Source organism: Thermobia domestica, chromosome 4 (assembly GCF_964235325.1).
Source record: "Thermobia domestica chromosome 4, izTheDome1.hap1.1, whole genome shotgun sequence".
Lineage (NCBI taxonomy): Eukaryota > Metazoa > Arthropoda > Insecta > Zygentoma > Lepismatidae > Thermobia > Thermobia domestica.
In genome coordinates this window covers 291,397,016-291,422,868 of record NC_137457.1, presented here as the reverse complement: position 1 = coordinate 291,422,868, position 25,853 = coordinate 291,397,016, and the positions used below count along the sequence as shown (strand labels likewise).

The 25,853-nt window shown below is 35.8% G+C and overlaps 1 protein-coding gene across 2 annotated transcripts in view; it reads left to right on the top strand.

Moving 5' to 3' along the window:
- Window positions 1-25,853, top strand: part of Rab6 (RAS oncogene family member Rab6) — a 189,671-nt gene that overhangs the window by 136,959 nt on the left and 26,859 nt on the right. Inside the window, exon 7 of one of the 2 annotated variants that reach the window (XM_081756151.1) lies at window positions 6,579-10,540. The exons of the other annotated variant lie outside the window; for it this stretch is intronic. Within the exon in view, the coding sequence (XP_081612277.1) occupies window positions 6,579-6,646 (68 nt within the window). The 3' untranslated portion in view covers window positions 6,647-10,540. Of the gene's footprint in view, window positions 1-6,578; window positions 10,541-25,853 lie in introns of those variants that run through there. 2 annotated transcript variants of the gene reach the window in all.

Here is a 25,853-nt window from a genome sequence, read left to right as displayed (position 1 = left end):
ATGCTTAGGTTTAAAATAATAAATAATGAAGTCAGGTGAAATATTTTCAAGGATCTTGTGATAACTGTAAATTTTCTTTACACTCGAATTCTGTATATTGCGAATGTTTTCGTTTAATTTTGCAGCAGAACACCGTAATATTAGAATTTATACTTCAGTATCAAATAGCGACGCCTTTGTTGGAGCGTACTAATTAACACATTGACGACGGCGACGGCCTACTGAGAGTTTTCATACTTTGGTAGCCATGCGGTAGGCGACAGGCCACGGAGATTCCCATTTTTACTTACAGGGTTGTTTAAAAGCCTGGTCAACTAAGTAACTCGATAGCCTATGGAATCTGAGGTTCAATGCTGCGTTTACAAAAGTTCTCCGTCAAGTTCTATCCTTAGCCAACTGGATCCTGTTTCTACTTTGTATTCCTATTTCTGCGAGATCCATCTTAATATTGTTCTCCCATCTGCGCCTAGGTCTTCCTAATGGCCGATTGGTTAAAATTTTGAAAGCGTTCCTATTTCCTTCCATTGTGACTATATGGCCTGCCCACTTGAGCGTCCTAAATTTGATGACTCTAACAATGTTCGGTAAATGATATAAATTATGTAGTTCCTCGTTATGAAGTTTCCGCCATTTCCCATTCCCGTTCCTCTTGGGTCAGAATATTCGTCAGGATGTTGTTCTCAAATACTTTCAGTCTACGTTCTTCCTTGAGAGTAAGCGACTATTTCGCAACCATACGGAGCCTAGTCAACAGGGAACCTTATAAGTAAAACGAAAATCGAGGCCCATCTCTTGTTGTATGGCTACCGAACTATGGAAAACTCATAGCCCGTCGTCAATATGCTAAAAGATTCATAGTTCTTTCTCTGTTGCTGGCCAGTGTCGAGTTTCACGTTAAACTATAAATCTAAGTTCATAATGTCTCGGTGTTGAATAAGAGATGAAGAATCTCTGTCAAACGAAAGATGCTTGTTTTTTCAGAGAAATTGTAAAATTAAGAATTCGAATTATAAGATGCTTATAGGTGCCAGTAAAAATCTGTACTCCTTCCTTACGTGCCGATACCTTTCAACTGTTGGTTCAGTTTGAATATAGTTTCCTCTCGGACGTAGTTTCTTGTACCGGAAACCGGATTCAAGTTGTTAATCTGGGGGCCGCGGTGGCTCAGTGGTAGAGCGTTCACCTCTGGTGCTAGGGGTCTCGGGTTCAAACCCTGCTCCCGCCAAGTGGACTTTGTGGTGGACAAACACCGTGTGCGTGGGTTTTCTCGGGGTTCTCCCGTTTCCTCCCACTTTCTTCATTCCACCATTTCATTCATATCTCATCATCACCGTCTCCTTTAGCCTAACCGGCATAACTGTGGGACGTAAAACTCAAAAATTTCATTTCATTTCATTTTTCAAGTTGTTAATCTTTTGAAGTTGTTGAGAAGAGACGGTCTAATTGTAGAGATTTAGATTTTTGGGCTCAGCAGCTTCTGATCACTATTTATAACTCCCATCATGAATTTATGTTACATCTTCGTGTATTTCCGTCGGATTTCCCAAGCACGGAGCAAGTATTTTGTTCCATGTGGTTTATTTATTTATTTTTGAAATAAAAATCTATTAATAGTATATGCAAGACCTTTTTAAAAAAAAAATAAAAAAAACTTTGCATGCTGATTTTAAATACTGTGCTTGTGTTGATACAGAACAATGAAGTGTGTATACAACTTGTATTGAGTTCAGTTCCTGCTTTTGACATTGCGAGGTCACTGAGTGGAAAGCAAGGGGTGTAAGGGGAGAGTTGCCTGTACCTTTGTGTTGTTATTTGCATCTAGGCAGTTTTTAGTATCTGGCTTTTACTTACTCAGTTATTATTTGGATGATGTAGAATGGTTGGCTTTGCACAAATTTAGTTAGATTTTTTTTTACTGCTCTTTGTATGTATGTTGTATTTGTGTGTATGTATGTACATAGTAGAGCATGAATAAGTGATATATATATGTTTTAAACATTGCAAAAACTGCTATAGACTTAATAAATTTGTTCGTGCATTTAGCAACAAGTGGCGGATTTTTGGTACTAATGCGTAATATTTTTTTTTCTTTTTTTTGGTCAGCGAAATAGATGTAAAACTAAACACACACACACACACAGTTAGTCCAATTCGTTTTTAAGCATATGCGAACATAAGAAGTCATACTTCAATACTTAAAAATATATAGTTTCTTGTATTTGTTCCTTTACGCAGTCGCTCGTAGTAAGCAGAAAAGAAATCAGTTTTGTAAATTTAGCATTTATCTTACTGTTCATGTACACTGATGTCCAAAACTTAAGCACGAACTATTAAGTGACCTAAGACCTGAATATACCACGTTGTATGAGTGTCGGTTGGAGTTAGAAATACAATACATGATAGTAACATTATAGTCATTGTATTCATGGAGTGTCTGATATAGAAACAGTGTGTCATACACGATGCATAAGAAAAGACATAATCAATGTCGAAACTTATGTCCAGAATACATCAATAAAGAGTACAGTAGAGTATTCACGTAGAGACATCTGTATGGAATATACCCTCCTCGAACAGAAATACATGACTGATATCGACGTACCATACTCGAAACAAGATTACCAAGCATTCGTGTGGCATAGCCTGCCACTCCTCCTTGAGGGCCCGTCGGAGGTCTGAAAGATACACGCTCGGCAACACGTCTCCCTAGAGCATCTCAAGCATGCTCTGTGGGGGTGAGATCCAGGGAGTACGCTGGCCACTATTCGATGAATATCCTCTTCCTCAAGGAGGATGGCCACGGCAGCTATACAATGTGGACGAGCATCGTCATTTATAAAACGAAACTCTGGACCGACAGCTTCACGAAACAAGCGAACATGACAGAGAAGAGCATCGTTACAATGTCTGGCGCCAGTTAGAGTCCCTCCTTCTACAAACTGCAACTCACTTTGTCTGCCCATCATTATGCCGGCCCAGACCATAATTCCGCCGATTGGTTTGTTCATTTCCACAGTGTTTTCTTGGCGGTACCCAATGAAAGATTCACGCCAGATATACTGTCGTCCAGAATCAGATGACTGACAAAAGCGGCTTTCATCAGAAAACATCACTCGACCCCAGTCGTCGTCCTACCAGGTAGTGTGCTCTTGACACCATCGCAGACGAGCCCGTTTGTGACACAATATTAATGGAATATATTTCACTGGTTTAAGAGCGTAAAGTCCTACCGCGCGTAATCGTCTGGTTACGGTTTGGCGCGATACACGTGTCCCTGTGCTGGCATGAAGTTAAGTAATTAGTTGCCGAGCATTACTGCGACAGTTTCGTTTCGCACTTAACACCAAATAATAGTATTCTCCAGGGGTGTTACATGGTGAACAACTATCTTCGACACGTCTAGCACCATTTTCGGTCATCTGGTACCTCAACCAAATCTTTGATACTATGCTGTGATGAATTCCCAATCCTCTTGCCTCACTAGTTACTGTCCGCCTTTCTTCCAATTTCCCGACAATGGGACCACGCTCAAAGTCATTCAAATGCTGTTTTTGTGCCATACTACCAATTTACGCTTACTTACTGTTTCGATGTTCTTTAAAAAGCAGCCGTAACCGATTGCCCTTTCACCATGGCACACACACACACCAATTGCACTAACCACCCTCATCGATTACTGCTTAACTCGCATATGCCATTCCTGTTCAAATTAGGTGGCTCTGCTATTGCTTTCTTCCGTGTATGACATTGTTTTGGTCATAAGCATCAAAATGGGTACATTTATAGGAAAACCACATCCGTGCTTAAGTCTGTGGCTATTTGAGAATGCGTTTTCGAAGCGTTACCCCCCGCAGCGAATGCGACCTAGGTGGCTATTCGGTAATTTTACTTTCGCCAGAGTTATAAATCATCTCAGGGTTTTCAGGTCTTTTTTGCCAGGTCCAGGTCTATAATAGCAGAGTGCTAATACTCTGCACAAAGCGTCTTCCAAGCAGCTGTTTCTTGCTAAAATCCCTTTACCTGGCAACACGTCTTTCGTTTTTTCCCTTCCTTTAGACATCTTTTAAACAGCAGGAGGTCTATTGTTCCGAAACGCACGAAATACGCTCGAGCTGACGTTTTCTCCGCGTTTTTATTGCTTTCGCGTTTGCAGCGCATTGTGATTAGCCGTCCTCATTTAAATACATGGGCAATGTATTCCAAGCGTACGCATGAGCAATAAAAACGCTTTGCGAACGCTTCAAATAGCCGCCTACAACAATACGCTTCAACACATAATTCCTGGTGGTCATTCGATTAACATGCATTGGAGATGTTAACTAGTACAAGGACTTACATACATGATAAGAGTTTTTTTTAAGTATGTGGGTCAGTAGTTCAGTGGAGGGCAAAAATTAAGACAAAATGGTTACGTTCGAGAATTGTGCGCATTTAGTGACTAATTTTCACTGCTTTTCAAAGTAGGACTGAAGTAAGATGAAGTAAGATGATGTTGTTTGCGTATTTCGTTTTTATTTTGAGATGTGGACCTACAGTTTAAAGTGGAATACGAACCACAATAATTTGTTCACATGTTAATGCTCTCCCACCGAGAATCAAACTCGGGACTACGATGTACCAAAGGTGTACGCGCTAGTCGTCACACCAGCGAAGAAGAAAGACAATCCGATGAACAGATGCTGTCTTTACGATAATTAAATTATTATTAGAGATGATGATGACCCTTCAGAATAGAACTCATAGACGATACACAACTCTTCACAATATAAAACTCAGAAAGAGATTATATTACGGAATTTATTGTTGAGTAGTTTTATTGATGAATAACTTCACTTTAAAATTTATGTATATAGAGGGTGTATAAAAAGTCTGTGACCATAGGTCAACTGGTGACAGTCATATCCTAATGAATACGAGGGTATACTTGCCCCATCAGTAAGCACAGGTATTTGCACCAGTATGTATTGTCATACACGCTCGCAAGAATCATTAGGACAAAAGAAATAAATATTTAGATAAGAGAAAGTTAATGTGAAAAACCTTTGAAATTAAGAGTACAAAAGGCTTCAAGCTGAGGGCTCCGATATAGGTTAAATAAAAAGATTACATAATACTTGGCCAAAATTCCTGATCGTAAACTGCCTTCCTTGTTTTGGCCAGCCTTGGTTATCCTTGAATCCTCGGTCTTCACGTGGTCCTCGTGTTCACACGGTCCTCTGCTCTGAAGCCGGTTGTGGAGATCTGCCTGCTGTGAAGAACTGGAGCCAACGAAGAACGAGTTCTTGCTGGGTTGCAAGAAGACCGCACTGGTCCTTCGTGCTGCCGCCTGGTAGCTGCTTCTGTATCTAACCCAATTGACAATCGGCACGCGCAGAATTAGATTTTAGTCTGCCGTCCATGAACTCCATTATAAGTAAAGATACGAAAGAATGGATAGAGGAAAGTTGTTCCAATACGTGGTTTTCAATCTAAAATGGTGGACTCCACACTGGTAAGGTGCCCTATGTTAAATGAAAAAGCAACGTTGTTAGTTCAGCAGGCTTTTCCTGTGAGGCCGCACAATATAAAAAATACAGCAATGTTGGAAAACGGGTTTGAAGTGTTCTATATTCCCTCACATAACAGTATACTTGTTCGCCGTCTCATTTTTGGGTATCCTTACGTTCTATTCAAGCAGCGTACTGAACCGGAAACGTTGCTACAGTTCCAGTTAGTGAGTGTGAGCACGAGTGAGTGCGAACCTCATTGAGCATATAGAATCCGTTTCCTTACTGAACGTTAGTCGCATTGAGTTTTAGCAAGCCTGAGTTTGAGTGAGTGCGACTTTGAACTGGCGTGATTCTCGTTGGTATTACTGAGCGCCAACCCTATTGATGATAATGTGCTTCAGTTCTCACGAGCACGAGTAAATTCCGATAGCAGAATGGCCATATCTGATATGAATAATGTAACAGTTTGATGAGGTGAAATGGCGTGCAGAATTAGTAAATCATAGCAGAAAACCCGTTCTGCGCATGGGGAGAATACGTTACATTTTGGAAATAAAGTTTTATTTAGATTTAAACGTAATTGGAAGTGTCACTGTTCATCTCAGCGACCACGAAAACTATGGATTTGGCACTAATACTGATCATATATAATCCTCCTCCTCCAAGTTGCGGGGCTGAATTTGGACTTAAACAGTATCTGAGGTCACTGTTCATTTCAGCGACCCAAAAACTATGGATTTGACACTAATATCGGTCATTTTTAAATATCTTCCCCCTACCCTACGTTGCACCGTCAAAATGAAATTATAAAATTCATCCCAGGCGCGAATCTCATCTATGTTGAAAATTTGATCGAGATCGGTCTGGTGGTTAAAGATTTATAAGTCACAAATATAATCACTTTCAATTTTATATATTAGATTCTCACTAATTGTACTGTCACTTATTCCTGCACTGCTATATGTATGTGTGAATGGCAGTAAGTTTTGTTTATTTACTTATTTATTTATTTTTTACAGTTATACGTACATTATATATTAAGTTCACTTGTGTTTTGTGGTTCCTTTAGTTTCCTTAATGTTTGTTTAGTGCAAGAAGTGGTTCTGAAGGACACACCCAATGAAGTGAAAAGCCAGGAAGGTGGTTGTGCATGCTGAGCTGAGCAGCTTTATTTTTTTATTTTCATTTTGTTTTTTCTCTTCTTTTCGCGTTCACCATGTAAATGCAAGCACCAGACTGAAAACATATTCTGCATGACTCCTTGCTCCACAGGCAAAGGAGATGGGTGATGTTGTAGATTTGGTTCCCACGTTATATACTTTTTAAACAAAATAATAATTGTGTTATTTTTTATTTGTTGTTTTCTCTTAATTTATTAAACTTGTAAATAGTTTTTTCCCCTCCTTATGTATTGGCTTTGTGCATTTGAACAAAACGAAGCAATAAAACTTCGACACTTTGCATGTCGAGTACATTTATCGGATGTGCTTATGCAGGGCTGCCACAAAATTGGGAAGTTAGGGTATTTTATTCTTGTGGCCAAGGTGTCCAAAGGAACGGGGACCAAAATTTAAGAACGGGTAAGTTACATGTTCAATTACTGCTTTTAAACAAGTCTTATTATTTGGAAGGTGAAGTTCTTCAACATTGTTACGCACTTCTCTTTGTAATAAAACAATTTTATAAAAACGTAAGGCCAAGTGACGAAATAAGGGCACTTTTAAGAAGCCTGTTTTCTTTTTATGTTTGTGGTTTACCTATAGAGCAACTAATAATTAGTGCTAACCTTGCGAAACGCTAATGCTCCTTGTACAGTCAGCCTAAATCAATTGACAACAATGCATTTGAAATAAGTTATTTATCAGTTACGAAATGTAAGTTTATAACGCGTTAAAAAAGAAAGAACTGTTTTCAACTACTAAAAAACATATTTTCTCACAGACTTACTTAGTTTTCAGTAAATGAAAAACATGTTCCCACACAGACTTATTTTGTTTTTAGAGTTACTGAAAGTTGTATCATAACATTAAGTTAGATTGGGAAATAGTTACCTAATCATGTGTTGAAAATGTCCTCTATTATTTTGAATGCACAAATTACTTATATAAAAAAAAATTACATCACTAATGTTATTGCATGATTTATCAAATTCAGAACAAATAAACTCTCTTTAAATGCTCTAGATTTTTTCTTTCTTTCAAATATATAATGAAAGATACAAATGTATCCCTATACAGAAAAGTCAATTTACGCTGAGATCTTGATGAATCACTTTCGAAACACGAACACATTTACCACTTTCTGTTCATTGTAAACTTACTTAAAATAAATATAGCAAGATTTAATTATTTTTTTAAAAATATAAAATCACTTCTTACAACATATTCATTAACTACACCCTAACTTGTTATTTACATCAATTAGCTATTGCTACTCTAGTCTGTTGAGAATTGGATAACTGCTAGTGTCAAGGGAGTTATAGCAGACACTGTGTATAAAATAAACATGTTATCAGTTGAATTTCAACAACGCTAAGAATTAGAATGAGGATGAAGTGAGAGGCGAAGTAAGGGTAATAGGGTAAGGGTAAGGGCGTCAGTATATATATATATATTCGGATAACTTTGTCCCTATTCAGAAACTTAAATCGGTAAATATATCTTAGAGTTGATGGTAAATTTTCTCTACTGCTTTTCTGTGCAAATCTCCCATCATCTTTATCACTATCAACTCTGCATACACTTTAATTAATGGAGAAGCAGGTGTTCGAAAGGAAATCCCTTCGTGTTTATCTATTACTTGTTAACCTTATTTCTTATTTTGACCTTGACAACAGAGCAAAATTTCGATTTTCAAGAAACAGGTGATTTTTACGAATAGTGCCAAATGTACTCCCTCCCCCCACCTAAACTCATGGTGTTTGGTACATTGTAGACTAAATTATACATAGAAACAATTACTTGGCCATTTGCGATGATCGAAGGTAGCAAGAAAAAGCAATCAACCCACACCCATTCGTAGCTTTTACTAACCCAGCAACGTCGTATTAAATAATCGGATAAGTTGTAGGCTAAGATATTGATTCGAAGGTTAGATCCAGTCTCCTAATTTCAATGAGGAGATTCCGATGACTGCGTGGGTGTACTTTAATAATAATAATAACAATAATAATAATAATAATAATAATAATAATAATAATAAACTGAAAACATGAAATTATTGCATCAGTATATAAACAGACAGATACCGCTAGAAAAATAACTAGATTGAAAATAGAAACTTTTATTTGAAGTCGCTAACAATTATTTCAAATATTCTGTTACTGCTGACAGGATAATGAGATGAAAATAATAGGATTGACGAAAATCATAGGATTTTTTTAAAAAATGAATATCAGTTTTTTTTTTAAATATTTTTCCGAACTCCAGTGTAAAAATGACTGTTAGTATAAAATATATATATTTTTTAAATTAAACCGAACTTCGGACTTACACTTCGTGATATTTCAGCTATTGCTTTTCACTTCACAAATATCATTCGTTTGTTATTTAAAAATTTTGTCCCAATTTTTGTGGTAACCCTGTCGCACAGAATGACAGCATTGGTAAGATAAAATAAATTAATGCTGAAGGATAAAACAAAGCAGCTTTTCTACTTTTACGGGACCAATCTTGCTGGTGATTGTATGTAATGAGATGTAACATAATGTACTTTTTTTTTCTTTAATGTTTATGTCTATTATAAACTTACCATACAAATTAAAACCAAAAAGTTTTTTTTAGAAAAAAAAGCTCTATTTTATATAATTGATGCTCGTTTTTATGATCAAGTAAATACTATTTTTTTTTTTCATGTTCATTTAATAAATGTGTATGTATTTCCATATTTTTGTTGTATGGTTTCTTTTGGTAATTTAACGTGTAATGGAACGATTTGTAGGTATATTGTACAGTTGATATTAGGAAGTAAAAATATTTATTTTATTATATATGTGCATCCAGTCCAGTGCCTTATTTGATACAGGGTGTATCATAAAGGATTTCACAACTTTGAAAACTCATATTGATGTATTTATTTAGCTTACAGACATGGTTTTGCTGTCATTTTATAGCAAAATACATTTTTTTTAAATACCTTATACCTAAAGAGATTCAATGTGGTTTCCATTGGTGATGCGGGACACATCTAATCTGAAGTCTCACTTTCTCTACAACGTCTTCAGACGTACGAGGATGACCTGGAGATTTGTTGTATCTTACCGAACATCCAATTTCAAAAAAACATGTCACTAGTAAATAGTATGCCTACTGGGAGAATCTTTACCTTACTTCGTACGAAAATTACGTCGCACAGTTGTCGCAGACTTGGATTCTTCAAACCAAAACACACAACTAGCACGGTCGGGACCAGTAAAGGCAGCCATCTTTGCTGCAAGTGCTGCTAGCGCTTGTGGTGGCTTGTTTCTGAACTAGTGTACTGCGTGAATTACAACTCGATCTATTTTACTACAAAATGATACCAAAACCATGTCGTAAGATAAATGAATAATTCAATATCAATATTCACAGTTGTCCTTTTGATACACCCTGTATATATATATATATATATATATATATATATATATATATATATATATATATATACACCATCAACTATGTACATTTTATTGTGATTTGCTTTTTAAAACTACTTGTGAAGTTGTTTTATAAATAAACTACCAGAATAATCTCTAGCAATCGTCTCTTCTAAGGGATCCTGCTCCCAAGTATCTGAACTAAGTTACATTTTCTCCCTCTGATATCTTATTGTGCTTTTGAAAATAAAATTTGATCTAAAATTGGCGCCGTTGCCTCATACGTTTTATGGATTAGTTTCCCTGTTTCGAACAACCCAATAACTTATATGTTGTCGTCTTTTAATAGCAGTACTGGATACTGTTTTCTGTCCTTCCAGTGTTTAACTAAATTGAACATATTAAACAGTGTTGAATAAATGTAAGAATGTTGTAAGAAAAGAAAAATGTTTTAAATATATTACATATTATACTAAAAGCGTGCGTTTTGTCTCTGAGCTTGTCAAGTATACATTTAACAGACTAATGAATTTTGCATACCTTGTGGCGTGGAAATGCTGTGTAGTGTTGGTCTCATTATACCTTTTTAACCAATGAATTATACCGGAATGAATAAGCCAAAACTTCGAGTTAAGTAATTGCAGAATACGGTAATACTGAAGAATATGCAATCATGGGCAGTAGCGTATCTTGAGGGAAGTCGCATCGTTAAAAATTAAAATGTTACCGTGACAAGCTATGGTAATGTAAGAACATTTTCCTAATGACCTAGTTGTTGTATAGAAGAATTAGGACAGGTAAGTTTTCTTCCCTTAGGTTGTATACAAGAATTAGAACCGTAGGTGAGTTTCCCTTAGGTTGTGTACAAGAATTAGGACAATAGGTAAGCTTTCCCCTTAGGTTGTATACAAGAATTAGGAACAATAGGTAAGTTAGCCCCTTAGGTTGTATACAAGAATTAGAACAAGAAGTAAGTTTCCCTTAGGTTGTATACAAAAATTAGGAACAATAGGTAAGTTTCCCCTAGGTTGTATCAAGAATTAGGACATTAGGTACGTTGTGTTCTCTTAGTTTGTAACGACAGAAGTTCAGTTTTTACCGATATGACTTCCGTGAAGAGCCGCCACCCATTGCTCATGAGTAGTACAGATTAATAATAATCAAAACTCTTGTTTTGATATATATTCCATATAGTGTTCTACGTATTTTCTTAATAGTACAGGGTGTTCCGCTCAAATCAACCTAATTCATTTAACTGTAGAAACGAAAGTACTAATGAGAGGACTCAGAGAACTTCATAAATTTTATTTTCCACACACTCATATATCTCCATATGTGGCCCATTGGTAGCACGAAAAATATCCAATGTGTATCTAACGTCTTGCCGTGTTCTCTCCAGTATGTCTCCTATTACTGTAGCAATTGTATCACGGATTCGGGTTCGTAATTTTGGAATGTTATTGGTTCAAGTCATCTGTACACTTGTCTGAAATTTCATTGCTGTGAAATCACAGATTTTGTCTCTGCACACGCCTCTGCCTGCGCGTGTTATTAAACAGTCCCCATTTTTATTTTTGCGACCGTGGCGCTGCGTAGTGAGTAAATTTACACCTTCAAGACATGAAAACAAAACTTTCCTGGCCTTTCATTTGGTGTTAGTTATTTATCAATATGTCGCACTTCGTTCATAGTAATTAATTGAAATTAGGAAGATTTGAACGAAACACGCTGTATTTTGAGATTCTAATCTCACATCTGTATGCAAAACTCTTTTTACTTGAGTGTAGTACAAGCGTGCCTATTTGAACATTCTCCATTGTCCGTGTAGTAATACTGTTTTCAAAATCTATGTAAAATAATGATGATTGCCATCTTCATTACAAGTGTCCCTTTTACGAAATTGTTACAAGAAAAACCGTTAAAATACACTAATAAATACAAACATATGTAATAGTTTACACAAATTGAACAGGGCAACATTTTAAGAAGAGAAAGAAATATCAATAGTAGTAGTTGGTTGGAAGATCTATTCCATCTTTAAAACAAAAATGTTACAACATTGTCAAAGAATCCGCGTCGTGTTTTTCTTGCTATTGGTCGAAAATTTAAGCTGTAGTTTCATGCCTTTTATATTAGATAATTTGATAGTCATATAGATAATTTGAAATTTACGGAAAGTCGAAGAGGTATTAGGTGATGAAACCGTAGGTTTGGATACTCCCTCTTTGTACAGTAATCTGCTGTTTGTTCTATTACAAAATCATTCTCTAATCCTTGCACGTAGGTATGCTGGAGATATTTGAGTCTTAATATTAACAAGAATGTCTTCGTTTTATTTGAACAATGTTTTTATAACCTAAGAACTAAGTGTTGTGGAACTCACTTTGGGGTCTCTGGGTTTTTTGGTTTCCAGCGGCACTTCAGTTAAAGATCTTTTATTATTATTATTATTATTATTATTATTATTATTATCATTATTATTATTATTATTATTATTATTATTATTATTATTATTATTATTATTATTATTATTATTTTGAATAATTGGCACTTAACTTTAAATTAAATTAATGGCTTGTTTGGTGTATCAGTTCCAAGTTGTTAGATTGGTTCTTTACCTTAGGCTGTATGTGGAATTCCATCGTCTGACAGGTTGTATATTACGGAGTCGTGATCGAATAATGACCGATGAAATCTGATTGTCGAGTTCCCGAATCTCTTTCATCCAGAGAGTTTTGTTTGTCTTCAATTTCCGGGATTCAGTTCAAACTCCGCCTCTGATCTTTGTCCAATACCAATTATGGAACGTTGGTGTCCACGACAGCACCTCCCATATTCGAGACGAAAACTGACGTCATACATCGATGGTCGACAGGTCGAAATCTTCAGTAAAACATGTCCTCAAGTCAACCTCACTTGCGTGTGACGAACCCGGTAGCAATCCTGATGTCTAAGCGAAAGGCGCATAAACAACTTCCGACTGGAAACACGGAAGACACAGCTCGGCGATTTATGCCTTCCTCATAGTTGTTCAAATCAGGAACTTCCAAATCGATAATACAGCATTCTTCGAGAATGCAAATATACAGGGAAGTCGGAACGAACAGGAGAACGATGATGGATCAAAAGTAGAATATAACCAACTTTGTAGAAGTTTAGATGAGAAGGAAGTTTGCATGATGTGCCAGAGTTCATTGTTATTACAATATCTATATCTATCTATCTATCTATCTATCTATATATATATAGTGTCTCAAAAGTCCCCTGACATTGGGTAACTCTATTATTATCAGAGTTACAACAAAATGTGAAAGGAAAAATCATCTCCAAATATGTTGTTTTTCAATCTAAAGTGAAACTTTTTTTTTTTTTTTAAATCGGACGAGCTGTTTGGGCTGTACACTCTTTATGCGTCCAATGTTAAATGAAAATGAACGTTGCCATTTACCTGGACCCACAACATAAGTGAATTAGGTTACTGTCTTTTATGCTAATATGTCGATGGCTAACCCCCATTTAAAACATGTCCCCATTCATTTTATGTTGTGGGTGGAGTAAATGGCAACGTTGCATTTTCATTTAACATTGGGCACATAAAGAGTGTACAGCCCAAATGGCTCGTCCGATTTGAAAAATTATTTCACTTTAGATTGAAAACATATTTGGAGATGTTTTTTCCTCTTACATTTTGTTGTAGCTCTGATAATAACAGAGTTAGCCTGTGTCAGGGGACTTTTGAGACACCCTACATATATATGTTACAGAAGGCTCGGAGAGCCTTAATACAACAATAATTGTGATTTTAAAGAGAAGAAGGAATTTATAAAGATCTTCTTTAACTGAAATGCGCTGGGAATGGATCCCAGAGACTCGAATGTGTGTTCTGGAACATAAGGGTAGTTAAATCTTGTCCCGCTGTACAAAATGCTGCAAAGAGCTATTAAAATTTCGTGTATAAAAGAGTGAGAACGTAATTTACATTAGTGTTGGATTTAGTCGTGCTATGTATTAGTTTTTTTGAGGTGCTTATCAATCTGAAATAAAATAGAAGATAGTTTTAAATCAAAAATTCATACACAAAAGATGTTCTTTTATGTTTTCATAGTATTTACTGATATGATTGCGTTACTTGCAAAGAGATTATTAGTACAATGTAATTTCTCTTGCAGTTACTGTAAGAAAAATCATATATTCAAATTTATTTTTGTTCGTATGTACCTCCATATTTCTATTTTGTATATAGTTTTTTTTTTTCATTCATTTGTACACTGTATGCTGTATTTAAAAAAAAAATATGCTACTAATAGAAATTATGTTTTCTTGTGATCAGTTCAGGTAATTCCATTCTTCCTAACAAGATAATACAATAAATAATATACATTCGTCTGGAATATTTTCCAGTATACTTCAAACGAGACGAATTATAACATAATACATGACACATCCAGAAAACTTTAACTTTGCTGAAGATGTCAATTATTCAACATACTTCACTGTCATGGACTCAGTCATTAAATTTTGTCATATGTATCAGAAATAATCGTTATCCGTTTGTTATTTATTTATTTTATGTGCAGGATTTACTTCAACCATTTATACTCATACTTTGAAATCATAGATCATGTAATTCCACAGCGCATCTTTTTTCTGTGTGTTGAAACATTTTTTTAAAAAAAAATTTTTAAAGGTAAATTAATGTTATATATGTAGGCTCTGTAGACATTTTAAATCCAATTCTAAGATAGTGGATTTATCTTCTTTCTACGTGTTAATTTCAGATAAAAGAATCCCATTTTATAACATCTATATATTAGCCCTAAGTTCGTTATTTCAGAATTTCTGGAACTAATTAAAACTTAGTTTACTCACTAAATGTTCAATGATAACACACACACAAAATAGAATATATTTTAATTGATATATTTTCCGAAGATTTTCTGCATTTACCTTTTTATTTTTCAAGAAATCCCTCCTTTATAATTGAGGACACATCCACTATTAATGACTTCTTTACGTAATATATCCGAACTGTGTAGAAAAACATGTTTATACATGTCATCCACTATTAATGTCTTCTTTACGTAATATATCCGAACTGTGTAGAAAAACATGTTTCTACATGTCTGGCCACAATACTTAACAAGTTAAATGTTCAGTTCTAGAAATTGCTATCATACGATACAGACTCTTGTCCATATCAACATATACGTATTTATGAATGTTATCGTTATAATTTTCCATAGGGTCAATGTACGTACGCTCCGTTATTAAAATTACGACACACACACACCCGGGAGAGGGATACTTAATATTAAATTGATTCTTGTTTCTCTCACACCAGTGTATTATGTTAATTCGTGTTTTATTTCTTACCTAAAACTAAATAGACTAAGGTTCAACTTTCCATAAACGGATTATTTCGGTACTGATGAATGTATGAAACGTTTCAACACAAATCAACGATGCAAAGTAACAAACAGCTGCGAGCAACTATGAAGTAAGCGTATTTTCAATACTGAAACAACAACGTAAGTTCAGAAATCAAATGATAGAACTCTTGAATTGAGGCGCCAGTATCAAAAGTCACCAAATTCATTTTTCTTTTTTCTTTTTTTTTCTTTTTTTTTAATACCAAATTGGGTTATATTTCGTTTGTTATATATTTGATCTAAAGAAATTCCATGGAAACAGTATTTTGTGTAAAAGCTTAGTATATCATAGTAAAAAACTAGTTCAAATATGGGACTTTGTAGTGTATATATGGAGATTCATTGTTTTTTTGCAAAATTACTCGAAACTAAGCTAAATGGATGTGGCGGATTTTGATACTACGCGCCTCAATTACTCCAACCTTCGTTGGAATTTAATTTCTCCCTATGTCATTGGGTCATTACATGGAATTAAGAGCCAAGTATGTTCGTGATACAGTAATTAAGAATACCTATTTAACAAGGATGTTTAGAAGAAAATTACTGAATTATTTTTTTAAAGGATATAACTAGAAAAACTATTGCTTAAAATAACTGCGATTAATAAGTAAAATATAATTTACAATTCGTAGGTATTCTGTTGGATCAGGTATGGCATATATTGTCGAATCTGTTCGTCTAATTTCGGCACAAAGTTAAAAATTAATCGAGAGCTATATACCAATATTTTCCAACAATATAAAATGGAGCAAACTCACTTCAGGATATCCTAATCGACAATGTAGTATTCAGAAAAAAAATAGTAGTAATACGTTTTTTTCTTCCTTCTTTCTTTCTCCTGTACGATTGGTAGATTTCATGGCTTTCGTGCCGGTCAGCGATAACGAGGACAAGAAGCCATGAAAATTGCCACCAGAGGGCAATACTTAAAGATTACGTAGATGCCAAAATCTTCAAAAGTACAAGTAGCAGACGTTTATAATTTTTCCTTTTTTAGTAAATAAATTAATGTTTTTATCAAACTATAATTAATAAATTGCATTATAAAAGACTTCTTTCAAGACACCACAGGAAGCAATCATTTTTATAGTTTGCACAGAAACTCACTCACTCTATGGCCTATGGAACCTTTAGGTTGAATACCGCGTTCACAAAAGCTCTCCACTGACTTTTATCCTTAGTCAACTGGATCCAATTTCTACTTTGTATTTCTGCGAGATCCATCTTAATATTGTCCTCCCATCTGCGCGTAGGTCTTCCTAATGGTCGTTATTCGATAGGACTTCCGGTTCAAACTTTGAAAGCGTACTTACTTTCTTCCATTCTTGCTACACGATCTGCCCACTTGAGCCTCCTAAATTTGATGACCCTAACAATGTAACGGTATAAATTATGTAGTTCCTCGTTCTGAAGTTTCCGCCATTCTTTCATCCCCGTTCTTCTTGGGTCCGAATATTCGTCTTAAAATCTTGTTCTCAAATATCTTAAGTCTACGTGTTTCCCTCAGAGTAAGCGACCATGTTGTACAATATTCCGGTAAGTCCTTTTGTGTGTGTCCATATGTGTATACTATGTTATATGGATGACTTTAACTTTGTTGTTTTACATTATGTCCCGATAATGGGTACGTTTCTGCTTTCTTCTGTTTACTCTTCTCAGAACTGATAAAAGTAGCCTAAAATTTGACTCTTAGCTTTCCTGCACTTAATTGTGGCATTATAAGTGTTCTCTGTTATTTACGGTACAGTTTCTTAGTGATATAGTCCCTCTTCGGTAAGCGGTTAGCATATACGCCTTTGGCGGGGGATACTCGGATTCGATTCTTGGCGGGAACTCATGGGTTCGGATCCCACGTTAGGCTGTAGTCCACGTCCCATATGGTCTCGGTGCTGAAAGGGATGCTAAGCTCTAAATCAAATCAAATCTTAGTAATATACTTTCTTGTTATTGAAGCTAGAACAATGGTGAAACTTCAATCTCATATGCAGTGGAGATTTTGAGCTAGGGGAGCAATAGTACAAGTTTATTTAAGGAGGATTATAATAGTTGCGAATTAGTACAATGGTTATACGAGTTGTTCACAAATGAGTTTGCCTTGTAAAAGTAATGTCGATGAGGATCTAACAGAATTAGTCCTAAATCTGTCCTATATAAATAGAAATGTGCATAACAATGTTTGCTCGCTAACTCCTTTAGACAGCTTGCACCAATTTTTATGATGTTTGGTACATGAGTACACTCTGCTCTAGCCTAACTTAAGTTTTTGGCAAGGGTCGAAGGGGTGGGGGGTGGGAAGACATGTAAAAATATTTGAGAACTACTAATATTAGTGTCCATTTCATAGTTTTGGGAGTCGCTAAGATGAATAGTGACGGCACCAATGTCGTTTAAGTCGAAATTCATTCCCCATAAATATGAGGATTGGAAATGGGGGTGACATGTAAAAATAATCGAAAACAACTTACATTTATTGTCCAATTTCTAGTTTTCTGGTTCGCTGACGTGAATAACAATGCTCCAGATACCGTTGAAGTTAAATTTCAGCCAGTGGAGGAGGAGGAGTGAAAAATATGTCCAAAATAGACGTTATCTGTTTTCCACAAACCTATTCTCCCCGTGCGAAGAGTGGGTATTTTAGCTAGTAACAATATAAGATATTGTTGGAAAATACAAGAAGTTGATTCAGAGAGAGAGATTCATTAGTAATAAGTAGCAGTTTACCACACCTCATGGACTCCATGGTCGAGCGAGCTAAACCATTAGGCTGACGATTACTAGATAAATCAGGCGCGGGTTCGAACTGCACATGGCTTGGGAGTTATTCTCTCCTAGCCTAAGAGGCATTGCCATGGACCTCTGCTAGTTACACAACAATGATTATTAAAGATGTATTCGTCGTCTTTGAAACTTCGTCATTTATATTTTGATTTCTCTGAATAATTTGTAAAGAAAGACAGAAAGAAAGAAACAATGAGAACAATCTTTCAAAGTATACATAGACATGGGTTGTAAAGTATGAGGCCAATGCGAGTGCAAAGAATAGTACATGGTATGGCAAAATTATAATTACGGGGATAAAAGCACACCTGGATTTCAACTGCATTAGAACGGCAGTTTAAGTTAGTCAAATTATTTAGGTGAAACTCAATGTAATATTGGAAGTGCCATTACGCACAATTCTAAAACCAAACAAAAGATAATTTTTAAATCTATATATATAAAAGAGAACGTACAAATCCTTTGTCCGCTCATCACGCTAATACGGCTGAACCAATTTCTTTTATTTTTGGGGGGTTATTAGGATTTGGACCCTAGATGGTTTTTATCATATCACTTTAATTTTCAATTACCAGTGTCTTGAGATAATTGACCATTCAGGTGTCCATTACGTACAAATCCTTTGTTAGTTCATCATAGGTATAAAAATAAACATATGTATATGCAACCCGCATGACCGTGTCACTCGGCGGGTTAACATAAATGACAGGCGTTATAATGGTTTTTATCATATCACTTGAAAGCGAAAAAGTAAAAATTATCTAAGTAACAAAGTTTATTGCGTTCGGGGGTGACCGCAGCGAAGCGGGGCGGGTTAACATAAATGACAGGCGATATAATGTTAACATTTACTGCAATCTTCTATGGTTTTTATCATATCACTTGAAAGCGAAAAAGTAAAAATTATCTAAGTAACAAAGTTTATTGCGTTCCGGGGTGACCGCAGCGAAGCGGGGTGAACGCTGCTAGTCTTTCATAATGTAACAAATAATAATAATAAACTTGGCATAATGTCGGTATGAGTTGTCAGAATTATAAAAGGTTACCTCCTCTTTAGTTTACATACACAATCTGAACTACGGAAGACGAGGCTAAAACAAATTACACATCGTAAGTGGTTTGTATATATATATATAATATAGTGGCGGATCCAGGATATGATCAAGGGTGGGGCTAAACCATAGCTTGCCACTTTATCCAGTGTAAAGCAGGATTGAAGCCCATTTTATCCAGTATATACCTGAACGTTAAAGGGGAAGGCTATAGCCCCTATACTCCCCCGTGAATCCGCGCCTGGAACCCGGAGCTTTATTGCCGCGTTCACAAAAGCTCTTCATTGACTTCTATCCTTAGCCAACTGAATCAAGTTTCTATTTTGTATTTCTATTTCTGCGAGATCCAAATTAATATTGCCCCCCCTCCCCCATCTGTGCCTAGGTCTTCCTAATGGTCGTTTTCCGGTTGGTCTTCCAGTTAAGACTTTGTAGCGCTCCTGTTTTCTTCTATCCTGGATACACGAACTGCCCATCTAAACCTTTAAGACTTGATGACCCTAACAATATTTGGTAAACAATATAAATCATGTAGCTCCTCGTTATGAAGTTTCCACCATTCACCATTCCCATTTCTCTTGGGTCCGAATATTCGTTGTAGGATCTTGTTCTCAAACACTTTCAGTCTGCATTCTTCCTTCAGAGTAAGCGACCATGTTCCGCAACCATACAGCTCAACAGGCATGATTATCGTTTTTTTTATATTTTAAGCTTCAAAGACGTCAACAGAATTCGCGACGACCAAAGGTTTTGAACTGAATAATAACACGAATTCCCGGCTTTTAGTAGACATTTTTCTTCGTGATTATGGTTTTGGTTTATTAATATTGATCCTAAGTGTTTGAAAGTATCCTCTTTCTCGAAAGTACTGTTTGATATTTTAACACATCCATAATTTACAGTATTATTCTCTCATTGGACTTCCATGTATTTAGTTTTCTCTGCATTTATTTCTAAACCCAAGTCCCTGTAAGCGTTTAGTAAGACCTTTGCATTTCTTTCTATTTTTCCCGTATTAAATTCACGAATCAGCATACGCCATAACCTGGTACCATTCAGCTCTAGACCCTGGTTTCTATCTTTGATTTTGCTTATAGCGTACTCCAGGACAAAGTTGAATAATAAATGGCGACAACGCATCTCCTTGTTTCAGACTATTCTCGACTTCAAAGCTTGTGGACAAGAATGTTCCTAGGACTTTACTTTGGGATTCATGTAAACGTATCTTAATTAATCTAACTAGCTTTATCGGTATTCTAACTTTTTTTTTTCTGAAATCAATTATTTCATCCTTGTCCTGAGAATGCGTGCCTTTCAAGTCTCATTTTCAAGTTTGAGGATGAAATAATGATAGTCTTATGTCCTAGAATAAGGTATTAATCAAGTGCTTCCTAGCCTTAATTACAATTCTTTTCGATGAATTCTTGTGACAGGGATAGGGCCAGAAAAATAAACACATGTGTTTTTATATTAAATAAGTGCAGTCTTGTTCAGCAGTGTGTTTATTTTTCTGATTTTATTCGCAAGACGTTGACTATGATTGTGTGTCAGGGATAGGGTCTTCCAGGAATAGAATTTCCTTCACAAGGTTCCTAATCCGTTTCGTCCTGATGGCCGCATGGATTTATGCAGTTTCTCCAGAAATACTAGGTGTTTATTGAAGAAGCTTGCTGCGTATGAACAATGAAAAGGATACCGTCTCAGTACCAGAAGAATTGACGATTGCTTTGTGAGCAAATTTCTTTCATCGAAACTTCTTCTATTTGAATGAGCCCTCGTGGCGCCATTATACCGTCTCCTTTATTTTCTTTCTTGTTGGTCTCTGGGTCAAGTGATAAATCTAGACTACTTCAAACGACGAAGAAAGTCAACAGAAACCAATTTAAAAATGGTTTGTCAACATTGATCCTAGGTCAATATTAACAAACAAAAAATATTCACTACATCAAACAGTCGATGCCGTTTCTCATTTGTGTTCAACTGTTCGAATACTTACTTCACAGACTACTTCCGCATTCCCAATTCCTGATGCATAATGGGACAGACACTCAGTAAGCATGTGTGCAATCTTTGAAATACTCTTCAAGGTAATTTGTCTGGGTTACGTGTGACGATAATACGAGGACTCACTTCGGTTCTCGTTCGTCCAACAGACTCCTTATCTTTGGTCGATGCTCTGCATATTGTAAACGAAGATCAACTTTGTGCAGTGATATGTGAGGGATATTCTTTATTGGTATTTTAATGAAATTCAGGACCTCTACCGGGCGAATTTATTAAGGTATTATCCATGCAAAATCAGGGATCTCTTCCTTTCCAGATTAATTCATTAAGATATTACTTTGTAGAAAATCAAGGACGTCTTCCTCTGTGGATATATTCAGTTAGAAATTACTTCATACAAATTTTAGTGAAAACGCCCTGGAACAGTAACTAATTAAAACTACACAGGAGTATGGTTACATATTGTTTAATTCGGAGTATATGATACTATTATTATATTTCTGTGCTCCTCTCAAGATATAGCAGCAGTAATTATATCCTCTCTCTTTTTTTTTTCCTTCTCTTCTCCTTTCCATACCTAAAAACTGAGATTTCTAGAAGAGGGTGATTGTATTTTGCAGTGATTGCAGTCATCACTGTTTTGTGAGAGAGTGTGTATGTGGGGAGAAGGGAGATTATCAATAAACTCAAAATATACTCACTCTACTCCTCAAAAATATTATAGATGTTTATAAAATCATATTAAATGTCGAATTTTCGTTCATAGCTATGAGCATTGTCAGGACTTAGGTAAAGAAGGGTATTTCGGAGCAGCAAGAATTTTCAATTTTTGTAAATGTTACTTTCCATACACCCTGTCCCCAGAAAGAAGTCAGAGTTTAAAAGACACTACCCCTATTACGAATAAGTACATAGTCCGTGTAGTAAGTTTCAAGAGTGGTAGCATAAAAAGGAAATAAAAACAAATTGTACCACAGTTATTATTCCACTTACATCCGTCTTTCGAGTAAGTAGTGGTAAAGGTGCAGAGTTGTGACATTCCCTTCTCGAAGTCTTGTTTGTGTGATCCTGTTAAATTCACTGGTAATAGCGTGATGGATACCTGAAATGGCATCGTACCTCTGCTTCTTCGGTTTGTATTTAAGAAACAAAAGTCTGCTGGAGTTAGGTAGGGAGAATAAGGAGGTGGTTGATGCAGGAAATTTTTTTCTTGCCTAAAAATGCTTAATGCCTTCTGACAAGGCGCGTTCTCATGGAAAAGGAACCGCTCGTGAGAATCAAAAACTTCCGGTATCACACGTCGAAGTTTTTTCAACAGCCGATCTATAATGTCTTTGTACACTGCTGCTGTTACCTTTGAGTATGAATTCTTCGGAACCACACCTCTGTAGTCGAAGAATACCACCAACATTGTCTTCACCCACGTTTGCTTCGACTGCGGAGAAACTTAACCGACCCATCCTGTTGATCGGCGTTTTATGGAAATTTCGTACGTGTGGAATAGTAACTCGTCACCAGTTATCTTTTCGAATCAATATGGATCCATATCTGCCATTTCCACCAACTCACGATTCCCAAAAATTCGCCAATCCTTTTGCTCGTCAGTCAGCGTGTGTATCACAAACGAGTATCAGCCGAGATTGAATGTGATTTAACATGAAAATTGAAACTTTTTAAGTAATTCTGGAGAGATTTTAGATGGAAAGATAAAGCAAGGAAAAGGGGTAGTGAGGTACACACACTATTGGAAGAACCTTCCTTCCTAGACATTAAATCAGCTGTAGAAAATCTGTTTATTCAAATAAGAAAAGTGGCAGTAAGTCTATATTTAAGCAAAGTGACAAAACAGACTGAAATAACTGTCGAGAAATATCGCTGTTTAGTTACTAACTTGCTACAGTATCTTGTTTCGCATTCTTGTTGCCTGCTTATCCCACAGAAATAGATAAATGATTAGATATAATAGTTTAGACATAAGAGGTTGAAATTGGACCAAGTATTCTACATTAGACAGTTGCTAGGGAAAAGGTGGAAATAGATTTATTCATAGATTTAAGAATGCTATGATTTCGTGGGGTAGAATCGTGGAAGAATTCTGAATTCCTAAGAAACAGCAGGTGAAAGCGTGTCGTAGTGAAGTAAGAAGTGTTGACACTGGACCAAGTATTCTAGATTAGACAGTCGTTAGGGGAAAAATGAGAATATGACTAGTCGTTCATTAAGCATTCATAGATAAGAAAGCGCTTGATTTTGTTAAAAGGAGTTGATCTTGAAAGAAATCGAATTCCTAAGAAGTAGATTGGTGAAAGCGTTTCTTGGTGAAGTAAGAAGTAACATGTGAATGGGAAGAAAGATGTCTTGAGTTTTCGTACTTTAAGTGACGAATGAATTTTAACTAATGGGACGAATAGGGTTAGTGCAAGAAAACATGGATATCTTTCTGACAGTGTATAAAGAAAACGATTAAATATATATATATATATATATATATATATATATATATATATATATATATATATATATATATATATATATATATAGGGTGAACCCCTCCTTATAATTTTTAAACTAATTGACAGAAACAGTAATAGCCGAGATTTTGTACCAAACAAGTATCAGAAGCGGGAAAAGTTTGATACTCAACAATATCACCAGGTTAACAGTGTTGCCATCTCTATATAAAGTTCCATTTTTTTTTCAAATGGCACCGTAAAGTTATTACATATTTCAAATCTACATGTAAAATGAAACATTGGTTTATACTTTCTTATTCAGTGTTGCCAACCATGGATGCTTCAGTATCACAAATATCCAAATTTCGGAGAACTCTACAACAGTAATAAAGAAACTGAGATGAATGAGACGGTGCATATCTAAAGTAACTTCGTGTCGGATACTGTGACCAACCGCTGTAGAGACCATCGAATTTGGATGTTTGTGATACTGTAGCGCCCCTAGTTTGCAACACTGCATGACAAGTTCAATTGCATGTTTTCGTTTCACATGTTAGTTTGAAATATGTAATAATCTGACGTAATGTCATTCACAAATATACAACTTTATGTTGTTTTTGGTAACACTGTTAACCTTGTGGTATCACAGAGTTTGTTGAACAGTGCCTCTCTGCCGATATTTTCGTGGCACAAACGCTGTGTTTTTGTCTATTAGTTTAAGTTACAAGGTTGTATCAAGATGAATGGTCCACCGTATATATATATATATATATATATATATATATATATACAAGGGCGGATCCAAGGGGGGCTATAGCCCCCTCCCGACCCTCAGGTATACACTGGATAAAATGGACTTCAATCCTGTTTTACACTGGATAAAGCGGCAAACTATGGTTTAGCCCCTCCCTTGATCATATCCTGCATCCGCCACTGATATATATATAAAGTACTTTATCAGATCTTTTACTAAAGAAGTCACGGAAGTATTGTATTAGTATAGCTGGGAAGTGCAACGCTGACTGCCACAGGGCGGCAAACTTTGAGTGCCAGTTTCCTAATGGTGTTTATTGTTCAAATTAAAATGATGAAATTTTCTTGAAGAATTTAAATTGACAGGCTATCTGTAGCACTTTGCAATAGTTTTCCAATGATGGCAACCAAACAGCGTCTATTGAAACCAAGTGAACCATATTTTGAAACAATTCTTGAAGTATGAAACTGCTTTCATGTCTAAAAGTGTGGAGCGTCCCTTCTTGAACAGTGTGGAAAGACTATCACGTAGTTGCAGACGGAAGACAAGTGTCTCTCAAGTTAACGCGATATGCAAATTTTTGGTTTATTGTATACAAGAGGTGAGAAAGTCATTTGATGAATATAAAGACCAAGCAAAAAAAGCTGGAGGAAAAGGCTTTGAAAACTCAAAATTCAACAGTAAACACTGGTAAATCTTCAGAAATTCAAGTTCGTGCGGAAAAAGAATGATGAAGTGCATTTGGTTACGAATTTGATTCAGAAAATGACGAAAGTACTGTGATTAACAAAGCAGAATGAAATCAAGTTTCAGTACTATACTTGATACACTGTGTGATGATCTGGAAAAACGGGCTATTGACAGAGAGTTTTCAGGAATGTTGGATTTTTAAAAATAAAATTAGACCAGGACAGCTTATTTAAATCAACAAGGGACTTGCGTGAACTTTATGCAACGATATAGAAATTGACGTTTTAGAGGAATGTTTTATATTTAAATTGATATCTAAAGGACATACGAAATACCGTCATTCATAAGAAAGGTAAAAAGGTTATACATCTGGTCACGTCCGTTCTCTACAAGATAATAGTGAACCAAAAGTGTGCACTGCTTACAAAATATGCTGTTGCACACTAGCAACCAGTTATTCAACCAAGAGGTCGTTTCGGCTCTTCCTAGAATGTAAAACTATCTCAGATAATCTTAATGCAAAATCGGCTGGTAAATACTGCAGTATTGTGCATTGAATCTGAGATTACAATAAATTTGGGCTTTAGAAACATCATCACCTTTGCATCCGATCGAAATAGACGAAAGTCTT